This window comes from Elaeis guineensis, chromosome 1, assembly GCF_000442705.2.
Source record: "Elaeis guineensis isolate ETL-2024a chromosome 1, EG11, whole genome shotgun sequence".
In the NCBI taxonomy this organism is placed as follows: Eukaryota; Viridiplantae; Streptophyta; class Magnoliopsida; order Arecales; family Arecaceae; genus Elaeis; species Elaeis guineensis.
Genome location: NC_025993.2, coordinates 144163503 through 144176291, shown reverse-complemented (window position 1 = coordinate 144176291; position 12789 = coordinate 144163503). Strand labels below are relative to the sequence as shown.

The 12789-nt window shown below is 36.6% G+C and overlaps 1 protein-coding gene across 3 annotated transcripts; it reads left to right on the top strand.

Moving 5' to 3' along the window:
• Nucleotides 1–3437: 3437 nt before the first annotated feature.
• Nucleotides 3438–9299, top strand: LOC105038992 (uncharacterized). 3 transcript variants are annotated; one of them, XM_010914943.4, is made up of 4 exons: nt 3438–3623; nt 3781–5579; nt 7449–7714; nt 8736–9299. In XM_010914943.4, exon 2 carries the CDS (start codon nt 4072–4074, stop codon nt 5422–5424), a length of 1353 nt encoding a protein of 450 aa, XP_010913245.1. In that variant the 5' UTR covers nt 3438–3623; nt 3781–4071; the 3' UTR covers nt 5425–5579; nt 7449–7714; nt 8736–9299. The 3 variants fall into 3 exon arrangements, with proteins under 3 accessions (XP_010913245.1, XP_073098837.1, XP_073098840.1); XM_073242736.1 differs by adding an exon at nt 7250–7356 and having other exon boundaries at nt 3446–5579; XM_073242739.1 differs by lacking the exon at nt 7449–7714 and having other exon boundaries at nt 3446–5579.
• Nucleotides 9300–12789: the final 3490 nt, after the last annotated feature.

Here is a 12789-nt window from a genome sequence, read left to right as displayed (position 1 = left end):
TAAAAATTATGACATTTTTTCACAAAAATTATGATATTCTCTGCATAAAAGGTTGAACTGAAGTGGGATGTTATAATTTTTATAAATGAATGTCATAATTTTTAAGAAAGGATGTCATAATACTGTATGAAGGAAAAAAAATAATGAATATATGTGGAAATAGTATTATGACATCCTTTTATAAAAATTATAACATCCCACTTCAATTTAACCTTCTATGCTGGGGGCATGATAATTTTTATGAAAGGATGTCATAATTTTAAAGAAGAGGTGTCATAATTTTTAGAAATGATATTTTCATCATATAAAATTTTTTAATAAAAAAATCGATCTACTAATATTAAATGTATGTGGAAAAGCGATGATTATGTAAATCAATCGGATAAAATGATGCGCTTCACATCAAATTTTTTACATCATCTGCAGTACACAAAAAAAATTTTAATCTTTTAAAACTCTATAAAATATTTTTTTAAATCAAATCGGAGCACTATGGAGCACCAGGTGCAGAACCGTAGAAAGTAGTCCTTTTAGGTGACATTTAAACTTGCTTTGAGAATGCCAAACGTGGTTTCCGTTCGAGTTAGGATCTTTTGGTAAGGCAACCTGCCTCAAGGGCAACTATAGCCATGACAAGCTTATCTGACATCCGGGTCGGTAAGTACACGACCTGAACGTAGGCTGAAACTCATCTCATCAGACAGCTTCACCATTTAGGTTTTCAACCAAAACTTGGGACAAGGGTCCTTTTATCAGGTACTGGATGGCTTTGCTGAAGCTTCAGACAGTAAGCACCATGCAGTGATGCAGTGTGGACATTTCCTACCTTTTCTTTCGATTTATATTTGTTGAGACTACGTATCCAGAGTGCAGAATCTTCCCTCCTCCATCAAACACGTGAGGTATTGTCCACTCTGGAGCGGAGCCTAGGCCACATGATCCGATGTTATAACCCCACCCTTCACGGTTTTGCCCCGCAAAAGGCACCTCATATGGGTAAGGGGGAGTCCACACTCTCAAGCAGTAGATACTCTCGACTGTGGTCGATATAGGACTTTCGAGGCTCGACCTCCCGATGTCTGACCCACAACATAGCCCCTCCAGTCGAGAGGGTCTATGCGTGGGTGCAGGGACGGATTCTCCTTCCTGGCACGCCAATGTTGAGGCTACGTACCCAGAGTGCGGGACCTTCCTCTCTCCACCAAACACGTGAGGTATTGTTCGCTCTGAAGCGAGGTCCAGACCACATGATCCGGTGTTATAACCCCACCCCTCACAATTTTGCCCTGCAAAAAGTGCCTCACGTGGGCAAAGGAGAGTCCACACTCTTAAGCAGTAGACATTCTCGACTGTGGTCGATATGGGACTTTCGAAGCTCGGCTTCCCGATGCCTGACTCACAACAGTACTTATGAGCAGCTCCAGTAGTTTTGTTGAAGTTTTTCTCGAAAAGCAACAAAGTGGACTTGATTCATCCTTTATTAATTTTCCGACTCGAACACCATTAATCATGATTTATACCACTAGATATATCTAAAAATTAAATATTATATATTTTGTTGACCTCTAACCTATGCATAATGCAAACATAAAAATAAACTATTTTCATTATGTTATAGTGCTAAAATAAATAATATAATATTTAAAATTAAGAAAACACCTTGATAATCATAACCTACAAATGTTAAAACATGAAAAGCTTATGGATTTCTTTAATTCTTAGATCATAGCAAAACACAATCTCATATCATATTTTAACATTCATTTTTTAATCCACTTAATGAATAGGGTAGAGACTACCATAATATATGATCTTTTGTTTCTAAATATTATAAATCATGATCGATGGTGTTAATCTTTAGTTTAAATATCCAAATGTTAATTTTGGAGTTGAGAGAAATCAACATCCCGTCCTCTTGAGAGGAGCTTGCAAATATTTTCTGTTATCAAAGATTTTTCAAATCATTATATCACTTGAAAAATTCTTTTATCCCTTATAGGCATTCTTATTTTCATAACCAAATACTTCTTCTGAATCTGCAAGTTTAAAAATTGAATAGTTCAATAAATATTTAAATCTACAATTTTACACTTGATGTTTCAGATAAATATTTGTTCTTCATGAACTTTATATACTCGATAGGTTTCCAAAGTTTGAAAACATATGTTTAAAGGTGGTTTCAAAATCATAAAGTTCTCATCTCATGATTTGGTATCAAAAATAAGTTCTAGTTCTTGTGAATTGTAAACATTCCTTTTTAATCACTAAACTTCACTTGGGAAATAGAAAAAATTGAAATCTAAAACTTAGCCCAAATTAAGGATTCATAGTTAAAGTATTACCAAATCACGAGAACTAATCCTTTTCCTCAACTCACGCTTGTTAGTAGGTCGAATGTTTTGGTTTGAATTAGTCTGAGCACTTGGTTTATCAAATAAATTGTCCAAAGAAGCAAGAAGATATGCTGCTCAATATATCACAGGCTATAGCTCATACAGTTTGTGATTTTTATTCAATACGCTGGGCCTACTTCCATAATCGGCAAGCTCACACTATACTTACGAATGCTTTTGTCTCCATCACCAACTAAATTATGAGCCATCACTGCGTATCTTACAGCTCTTGTTGATACAATTTCATTCACTTAGACACTATGAAGCAAAAGCATAATGATAAACTTGGTTACTATAGTTCTAATCCCTTGACATAATGGTTAGAAGTGCTCAGAATTTATAAAACAACAATTGTCGTATGATTCTTTGGAGTTAGCATGATGTTTGCTGCTGTTGGTGTTGAAGCATGCTTATCATGACACAATGCTGCAAGCTTTAAAGACTGAAACTTTGAACGTTTGATACCTTTTATTATTATGGTGCTTAATGGTACTTTATTAAGCAAAACAACGAAAATTGATTGTAAACCAATGCAATCACATCATAATCATTGTAATATTTTTTTTTTTCCCACTTTCTTTCTTTCTTTTAGAGGAGAGAGTTAACCTACATCATAGAATTCTCTATGTCCAAAATACCTAGAAAAACATGCATGATTTAAATTATCATATATGAAACAACAACTAAGTTTTCTAGTGGCCTACTCATATTATGTAATGAACTTTGAATATTGACTCCATATTATAAGATATTTTTTTTGTTACTCCCAAAGAGTATGAACGTGCGCTCCCAAAGATTCTACACTATATGAGAAAACATAGCATAGTCCAAAATAGGCCTTCCCTTTTCAAGAAAACTAATATACTTTTGAAGAAAAACAAAATAAAATGGATTTCTCTTGCAGAATTTTTAATGAACAATAAGTGTTCTGAACAATAATATATCTATTAATTAAAAAAAAAAAAAAAAAAGAGGCCCATAATTCTCTCACGTGCATCTCACGTGAGAAGCATAAACCTGATGGTTGCGGTAATAAGACGATATTAGCTTCCACGTCGAATCTGGCGGCTTGTGGCCTCTGGTTCTCCGATCTCTCGCGCTGTCTCTTCCTCTAGGGTTACTTCTCCTTCCTTCCTCCCAAAAAAATCCACAAAACCCTACCACCCTCGCACCAATCGATAGCTCTTGCAACCCTAGGATTCCCACCCGCGTTGAACGAAGGATCAAGAGGTAGGGTTCTATATCCATCCTCTGTAATTTTCCTATTTTCTTCGTTTTTTTTTATTGGATACTGTTGCCCCTGTACTGACTGTTCTAGGTCTTTTTCTTCTTCTTCTTCTTCTCCTTCTTTTGTTCCCCAAATGCTGTCACCTACATTTTTTTTCAGTTTTTCGAAGCTATTTTTTTCGTTTAAATATATAGATCACCTTCTGGTCATGGATCGAGTTCTCACTTCATCTCCACACCTCGAATGAAACAAATGAGATCAAAAGTAGGATTTTTGCTTTCCAATTTGCTTGTTTCCCCACTTTTTGGCCGAGCAGATGGCTTATTGTTGCATTGTCATCTGTTAAAATCGGTATTTTGCATTCGTTGTTCATTTTTTTGTGTGCGGGAAGATATGGTGTTAACTCAGGCTATATAGGGGGATTTAAAAGAAAAACTTTGGAATCAGATCATGCTCTCTTTGCGCACTATTCGCAGACTCTGTGCTGCTGTTGATGCTCTTGCTGTCACCGTTATAGCCGCCAATATTTCAAAATCACGAACCAAAACCGACCTCGCCATTGCTGCTTGCCCATCATCACATATTCCTGAAAATTTCCCAACAATTGCCGCTTGCAAAGCTGCAGTTTCGAAAAGCTACTCAAGCCCGAAACCTGATACCGATCCCATAGCCTCTTCGGAGATTAATTCAATTAGTGAGCCTGCCCTTTTGAAGATTAAGACAGAGAGAGACCCGGAGAAGCTCTTCCAACTCTTCAAAGCCAATGCCCACAACTGCCTTGTAGTGGAGAATCGCTTTGCCTTCGAGGATACAGTCTCCCGCCTTGCAGGTGCTCGTCGCTTTGACCTCATTGAACACCTCCTCGAGCACCAGAAAACCCTTCCCCAAGGCCGGCGTGAGGGGTTTATTGTTCGGATCCTCATGCTCTATGGGAAAGCTGGGATGCCGGATCATGCCCTCCGGACCTTCCATCAGATGCACCTGTTTGAGTGCCCTCGGACCGTCAAATCATTCAATGCCACACTCAAGGTCTTGTCTGAAGCTCACAGGTTTGATGATGTCAGGATGTTTTTTGATGAGATTCCTGCTAAATATGGAATCGAGCGGGATGTGATTTCATATAATACTATTATCAAGGTTATGTGTGATATGGGTAGTCTGAATTCTGCTTACTTGGTCATGGTGGAGATGGAGAAGGCAGGACTTAAACCAGACGTGGTGACATATACCACACTTATATCAGCATTTTATAAGTGTGGTCAGGGTGAGATTGGTGATGGGTTATGGAATCTAATGGGGATTAAGGGCTGTTCACCTAATTTAGCCACTTTTAATGTTAGGATTCAGTATCTGATTAACAGAAGAAGGGCTTGGCAAGCCAATAGCTTGATACGTAGGATGTATGTTTCTGGTATAAAACCAGATGAATTAACTTATAATCTGATTATTAAAGGTTTCTGTATGATGGGTGAGCTCGAAATGGCAAAGAGGATTTTTTATGCTATGCATGGAAGGGGATGCAAACCAAACAGCAAGATCTATCAGACCATGGTTCATTACCTCTGCAAAGAAGGAGACTTTGATTTGGCATTCAGGTTGTGCAAGGATAGCATGGAAAGAAATTGGTTTCCAAGCGTTGACACCATTGATAAACTGCTAAAAGGTCTTATGGCCATTTCAAAGGACCGAAATGCTAGGGAAATTATGAAGCTGGTTAAGGCAAGAACATCTCCTTATTCAGCTGATCAAATGAAGTCCTTTCTGGACATATTGTCTTATGGCAGGAGGAAGAAACAGCATTGATATTGGGTATCATTTGCTGATGTACCTCTACAGATTAAGAAGAGCCGCAACACTTTTATTCGCATTCTTTTATTTATGTGGATCATTAATTGCGCATGCACAATTTTTCAATGTGGTAGAGGCTCCTGACCATGTTCTTCAAAGCGTAAATTAATGTAAGAGTTTTACATTTTCATTCATCATATGAAATTTATTCTTTTTCTATATAATTGTTAATGTAATTTTTGCTTTCTAGTTCTTTTGATTTCTCTAACAAAATTATATTTGTATTGTCTCTTTGTTTGACTTTATATAGAATAACTAGTCGAAGACCCGCGCGTTGCACGGGGCCGAATGTACGAAATAATTTTTCTTCTAAATATGATCAGATTGAAAAAAAAATATATATATAAATAATAAAATAATATTCATTCAAATTCTTAGGGTCACTTCATATTCTCAACTACCTATATAAATTGGTTTTAATTATAAGAGTATAATAATACCATACATTAATAGCATAATTGAATTTGAGGAGGTGTTCATAACAAAATTCATTTGAGAAGCTGAGTTGACAACACTCTAATACTCCTTCACAGAGTATTGTTATATATATATATATATATATATATATATATATATATATATATATATATATGATGTGCCGTAGAGTTTATCTTATAATTATTTTTTTTTCTAATTTCTGCATTTCCCAATATCTGAAAAGAGAAATTGCAGCACAGAAATTCTTAAGCAACTAAAGTATGACTATATTTTGTTGATATTGCCCCACTATGTTACTAGTTCAATCTACATCTTGGTGCTGATATGGATTCTTTAAAGCAAGGCTTCTTAGTTCTTCCATCAGACATTTGGTTTGAGTTTTTAACAAGAAGAACGAAAACTACCTGATTGGCTAATTCAATACAAGGGGGTAATGACAACCAATTCATCGACGAGTAGTAAGGAGAACAGAGAGTGCAATGAACACATATGGGAGCAAATTTGAAGGGGAAATTGTTATCTCATTTTGATCAGCTCCACGGAGGAGAACCCACAATATTACACTGAACCCAGAATGAGAAACTGTTTTCCAAACGTCTTTGCAAGCATTAAATTTTTTAAAGGAACCCTCTTGTTTGCTTTATTTACTTATGCTCCAACTGACCACATGCAAAACTCCATTTCAAACTGTAAGCGCATTCTTATTGTGATAGGAAAATTCCTGACTATCAACTAAGGTCTCATATGTAGCAAACTATGCAAGTCAGAATTCAAGATATAAGACCCAATGGAAGTCTCAAATAAATTAGGCACTCAAAAGTCAAAAAAATATTTTCAGGCCAAATTGATTGTTTTCTATTTGAAATAGAAAACTACAAATTTATCATTTTAGGGCACCTTGTTTGAAGTGAACCACGTTTTGCTCCAGTGTTCGCTCTCCATCAGTTAGCAACCAGAGGTTCTGGGTTCAATTCCAGGTGATGCATTCACAAAAATCTGGATCTGGGTAATTGTAGTTTGGGTGGGTCTCCTTCCCTTTCTCCCTCTCTCTCCAAAATAATAGGCACCTTATCTTGAAAGTTAAGGTCCATACGCTTGCTGAAAACATCTTTCACTGTGCTTTGCCTGTTTCAATCTAGAAATTGTTGTATTACTTATGGGGTAACAATTTGTTTAACTAGTTCTTGACTTGCTATGATAGCCTTTTCCTGACCAACATGACTAGCTGGCCATTCATGTTGATCTTCTTATCTACGAAACGAATAATTAAGTGTTTGACTTCTTGAGATGCATAAAAACCTGGGGAAAGGCCTAACGTTCGGCATTTTTTTACACAAAGTAGCTGTCCCAGGACTCGAACCTGTGTTGTTGCACTTGTCATCCCAAGCTGTTACCATTGGACCAAGCAATGGCCCCATAAATTTTTTGAGACACATGTCGATGTTGATGGTAAATATGATTAATAAACTTATTTTGATGTGTAGATTCAGTGGAATGTATCTGTCTGCTGCTTAACTTGTTTTCTATTTATTTCTTGATAGGTAAATTAGATGTTAAATTGGATGTCATTTGAGTGGTCTGTCAAGCATATAAAGAAGTGCCAAGCAAGGAGGGCAGCAAATTCTAAGAGTTCTTAAGTATTGTTTGAATTCTGAGGAATAGGAGCAAAGGAAAGTGATTCAGGAGAAATGTCTTTGGATATTCGATCTTTAAAAATGCCATTTATCTGTTCAAAACGTTTGCCAATGGGAAGAGGAATGCAAGGAGTAGAGTGCCCAGAGCACAGTACATATATATGAAAACAAAGGTATGTTGCCACTGTAAACAAAAGGTGAAACCAAACTTTTAGCTTTTGATTGTGCAGACGTTCAACTTTAACGTGGATGAGGAGGGTGTGTGTTTTGTGGAGGTGGAATAGTCTGGGGTGCTCTTCTCACTCAAATTCTAAAACCTCTTGATGGTAGATGGTGCTTTGAAGTGTGGAATTTCAATATAACTTTGTACGCTGTCAGTCCATTAGAATTTGACAATGTTGTTGGATTTTCCTGTTAAAGCAGTGCATACGTATTAGAACTTAAAAAAACGAAGGTTTTGAATCCCTTTCATCCGTACATTGCTCAGAGAAAGAAGCAAGTTGCATTCTGTTATTGTAATTCAGATCTTCTTGACCTTCCTTTCTTTTGATCTATGAATTTGCAGAAAACTTCACAATCTTTAGGGACCGGCCTTGTTAGTGGTTCTGTTGGTCATTCTTGTACAGATATCCCTCATTTAATGTATATTAATATGAACCATTTTAATTAGTAGCAGTGCATATTTTTGTATTAGTATTGGCATGGTATTGGTACATTACATAGCTAGTGATATTGATACTAAAGCCAAACGCTTATACATTGATACCAACTTGGAAGCTCATTCTGGGGGGAGGACTTAACAATCATAAATTGGAATATGACTAGAAATAATAGGATGAACAAATTACATACATCAATGTGACCAACATTGAGAAATGGGCAATCTCAACAAACTTTTTGGTAATAAATCCAACACCAAATAAGTTTTTAAGTCATCTATATACTTATTGATTTAGTAAATGTCCAAGTAAGAAATTGCATTCTAAAGAACAAATTTGTTAACATCTGTTGTTCCATGTGCACTTTTATGGTTGCTACATTCTATGATGCTTCTCATATGTGGTAAAACACATTGGAAATTTCCTGTATTAGCACATCATGATGATTTGGTTAGTTAAATTGTTGACATGAAAGCTGGGCCTGCATGTTTGCTCGTGTCTCTTACACAATTCCATCTTTTTTCTTTTGCTCCAGGTTGCCATTCTGTCTCTTTATTGATGCAGCATCTTTGTTGCAACACCATTTTGACATTATATATGTGACTCAAGTAGCTTGCTTTATGGCCATCTCTTGGATGGTTATCAAGATGCCCCAGGCACCACAGGGCAGAGTTAATGATGATGGTGATGATGTTGGACAAGCCGTGCCCCTGGGTATTCCCCTCTAGGTTGCCTTGTATTCTGCAAGCTCCTGGTAATCATCAACAATAGCAGCCTTTGTTTTGTTGAATGCAAAATTTAGTACTCCGTTGAGTCTGCAGTCAGATGGAATGCTTCTGGAATATCACAAAATACCCTCTCTCTTTTTTTTTTTCTTTTCTTTTCTTTTTTACATAATTACAGGTGATTTTAATGTTAGTAGTATGGTGAATATAGCACCAGTCGTAGATTCTTAACTAGTTTTTGGAAAATCAACAATTGTTAAAGCATATGATGGATAAACTTGTTGCTTATGTCTGACAGGCAGCAGCTTATATTTGTATAACATTTCCATATTAATTTGGGATAATTTGAGGCAAAGGTCTCCATTTGTTTTTAATGCCGAGTTTTTTTTTGTTCCAAGTGAGTACGCTTGTGTTACTTTGGAGGTGAATGGGGGAGGGTTTGCGAACCTAACCTGATTTCGTTCAGGAAATGAAATCAAGATTTTTTTTAACAAACTAAGAGAACAGAAAGATACACAAAAAGCATGCTTTTGATCCTGAAAGGGTACCTCAGCGATGGATACACAATTGTGGAATTCCAGGGGTCTCGGTGATAACATTCTCACCGGGAAAAAAAAAACACTGAAGTTTCATTTGCGCAAAGTTGGCTCATTTGTAAAGCATTTGACAAGGTTTATTAGTAACAATTTTTGACTTAAAAGGGTTAGAAACTTTCTGCGACTCTGATTAGATTCTCAAGGTTTATTGCTTTTCTTGGATTACAGGATATAAGATTTGGCTTAATCCATGTTAACTAGATCTTTCTGTGGAGAAAAAAAAAATCTGTTGAGATTTTTTTTTTTTTTTTTTTTGCTATAAAATATTGGTCGCTCACTCCAAAATTAGTTTTGGATATTTTATAAATATAAATCTAGCCCAGTCTATAGTCTGTAATCCTGATGGTTGTGCTAGTCCAATCCACAAATCCTATATGATTTTCAGCCTAAATCTTATTGGAAAATCCAAGATAAAGAACCAACAATAAGTAGGTGGACTCTGTCTCCTTGTATATAAATCTCCTTGTATATTTTGACCAAGAGCCAGAAAATTTTTGTGGTGCGAAAAGCCAGAGAGCTGGTAAAATGAACTGGAGAGCTGATGCTTGTGTATGATGTATACCTTAATATTCTTCTCATGTGGTTGCAGTCTTCAGATTGCTGGAATTACGTACAGACTTCTGTAGATGTTGCAATACGTTTAAAAAGGGAGATCTAATGGCCGTAGCATAAATTCTACCAAAATAATGAGCATAGCATAAATAAGAACTCTCTCTTTGATAGGTTTGGTACTGGGTCTAACATTTTGGAAGAAACATGACTCGGGCTCTTCTTAATCGCATTTGTGGAAGTATGATGCAGCATATTTTTTTTTCAATGATGTTTTTGTCAACTTGTTGAAGAATTTTTTTGTTCTTTATTGGCTTCCTCAGTCCCTGTTCAAATTGAGGACCAATAGAACAAATTATTGGATAATTCTCCATCATATGTGTCTGATGCCAAGGAAAATGCTATCTTTCATTTCTTCATATTTATAATTTATAATTTTTAAATAGGCACCGTAACAAGGACTAATGTCATTTTCATTTAATTGCAAAAAAAAAAAAAAAAAAACACTCCATTGCTGCAAAACAAAATAATAATAATAATAATAATAAAAAGAACTCTACTATTTCTTAACAAGATTTTCTAAAAAGAAAGAAGTTTCAAACTACTCTGATGCCCTGGCGCTTTCTCGGTCTGTTTTTCTGACCGACCTCTCACTCGTTCTGCATTCCCCTTCGTACAGAAGATGCTCATTTCTGAGAAGGCTGGTGTTACCATGTGGTGTTCCGTTGAGCATCTGGGTCATGCCAAACGGCAAACATAACTTTGTACCCTTCTCTCTCTCTCTCTGTCTCTCTCAATTTTGTCATGATTCATGGCTCACAAGTCTAGAGTCATGACTGCTTTATTGGTGCCCATCTTTTTCTGATACCCCTCTCTTTTTGCTCCTGCCTTTGATTAGGCTTGAGTTGTTTAAGACACTGCTTTACAATTGCTTAGGTTAATGCAGCTAATTAAGGAAGATGCTATATGGTCATCTCCATGGACCTCTCCTTTAACTCTTGATTAATATAATCTACAGATATTAGTCGGTATGGAATCTGGTGCCATTGTCTGGTGCATTAAGAATGATTAGAGAAGGTAGCATGTCATAAAGTTTTGGCTTTTTCAAGGATGGCAGTGCCTCTATTTCTTGCTGAAGGAAAGCAAAACAAATTGTAGTCTATTTGATGTAAACCAACATCAGTAGTGAGGGACCATCCACGTAATGTCGCGGACACCAAGTAAAGTTTAACAATTGTTAACTACGCATACGTATTTGTTAGCTACCCAGCTTAACCTTGCATTAGCTAGTTTCACAAGCAAATTAGCAACTAAGAGGCTTAACCAACAAAGAGTTCACAAGCCACCTATTTCCTTTGATTCTTTTTTCGGAGAAGACTTTAAGGGGGCGTTTGGTTCGTAACCGAAGTCAGAATAGGAATGGAAATCGGAATGACTTAGAATCGGAATCGAAATGGTCAAATCCTTCGAAGCATTTGGTTCGTGACCAGAATCGAAATCGGAATCGGAATGAAAAATTGAATCCATGAAGGAGAGTAGGGATTGAGTTCTATATAGATTGATCCATTCACATTCTACCCCAGAATCAGAATGGGACTCCTCCTAACTAAACGATTGGAATGGGAGTCATTCATTCCGATTTCGATTTCAGACATCCACTCCTTCCAACCAAACACTCCCTAAAGTTATGTTTTTGAGTGGTGTTAGCGCCCGTATCAACCACCTCCACTTCCTCGGGCTCTTTCTTTGGGTGCTGTGGAAAGAAAAAAGCCTCTCCCCTTTCGTTCTTATCCTCTAATCCTAAGCTCATTTCCACATTGTCTTTATTGTAGAAGGTGTTCTAGAAAGGAATATTTGTCCCTTTAGCACTGAAGTCACATGATTAGATGTGCTGATTGAGATTCACATATATGTCACATCGCTCTCATCTTGTTGCATTTGTTTTCATTGGCATGGATCCCACAACACCATTGTTGCTTTGTCTAGGCCAATGTTCATTCAAGCTCCATTGAAAAGTGACCTTAAATCATTACTTGCAAGTTGCAACCATCCAAGTTCATCAATTCCCAAGTTTGCTTTGGCTTTTGCTGACGTGTACAAATACTTGAACATAAGCACACCGGATTTTTAAGGAAGCCAAAGGCAGGAGGGAAATAAACAAGGCCTCACTGCAAGCTAATTAAAGTTTGTGAAATAGGTCTTTCCTTTTATCGATCAGATTGTAGGATTTTAATGAACAAAATTATTGTGCTTATGTTCTATATGCTTATTAGTGAACTTTTCTTCGAAGATGTAGGATGATTTGAAACAAACTCGATCGAGTTAAGTTGAAAGCGAGCATCTTACCCGGTAATAACAATTATTTAGCATTCCTTCAGGTTTCATTAGCCATTAATTCTCAGATCTTGGCTTGTCTTGAAGCTAAGGAGAAGCCACCAACTTCTATGTTCTGATAATAAAGCCAATTATACCGTCGCCAATAGCAACAAGAGGCTTCCAGCCTTCAGCTCTTACTGGCATGTTATTTTAAATCATCTCAACAGCTTTGCTGCAGATATTTAATTAGCAAACTGTCAGACTGATCAATTATCTGTATAACCGGCCATTTATAGGGTTTTCTTAACATCGGATCCGCCGATGATTCAGTTGGTCTTTATATTGTAATAATATCTGCTTGGACTTCAGAAGAAAGAACTTGGAAAATGGTAGAGCTGTCTCC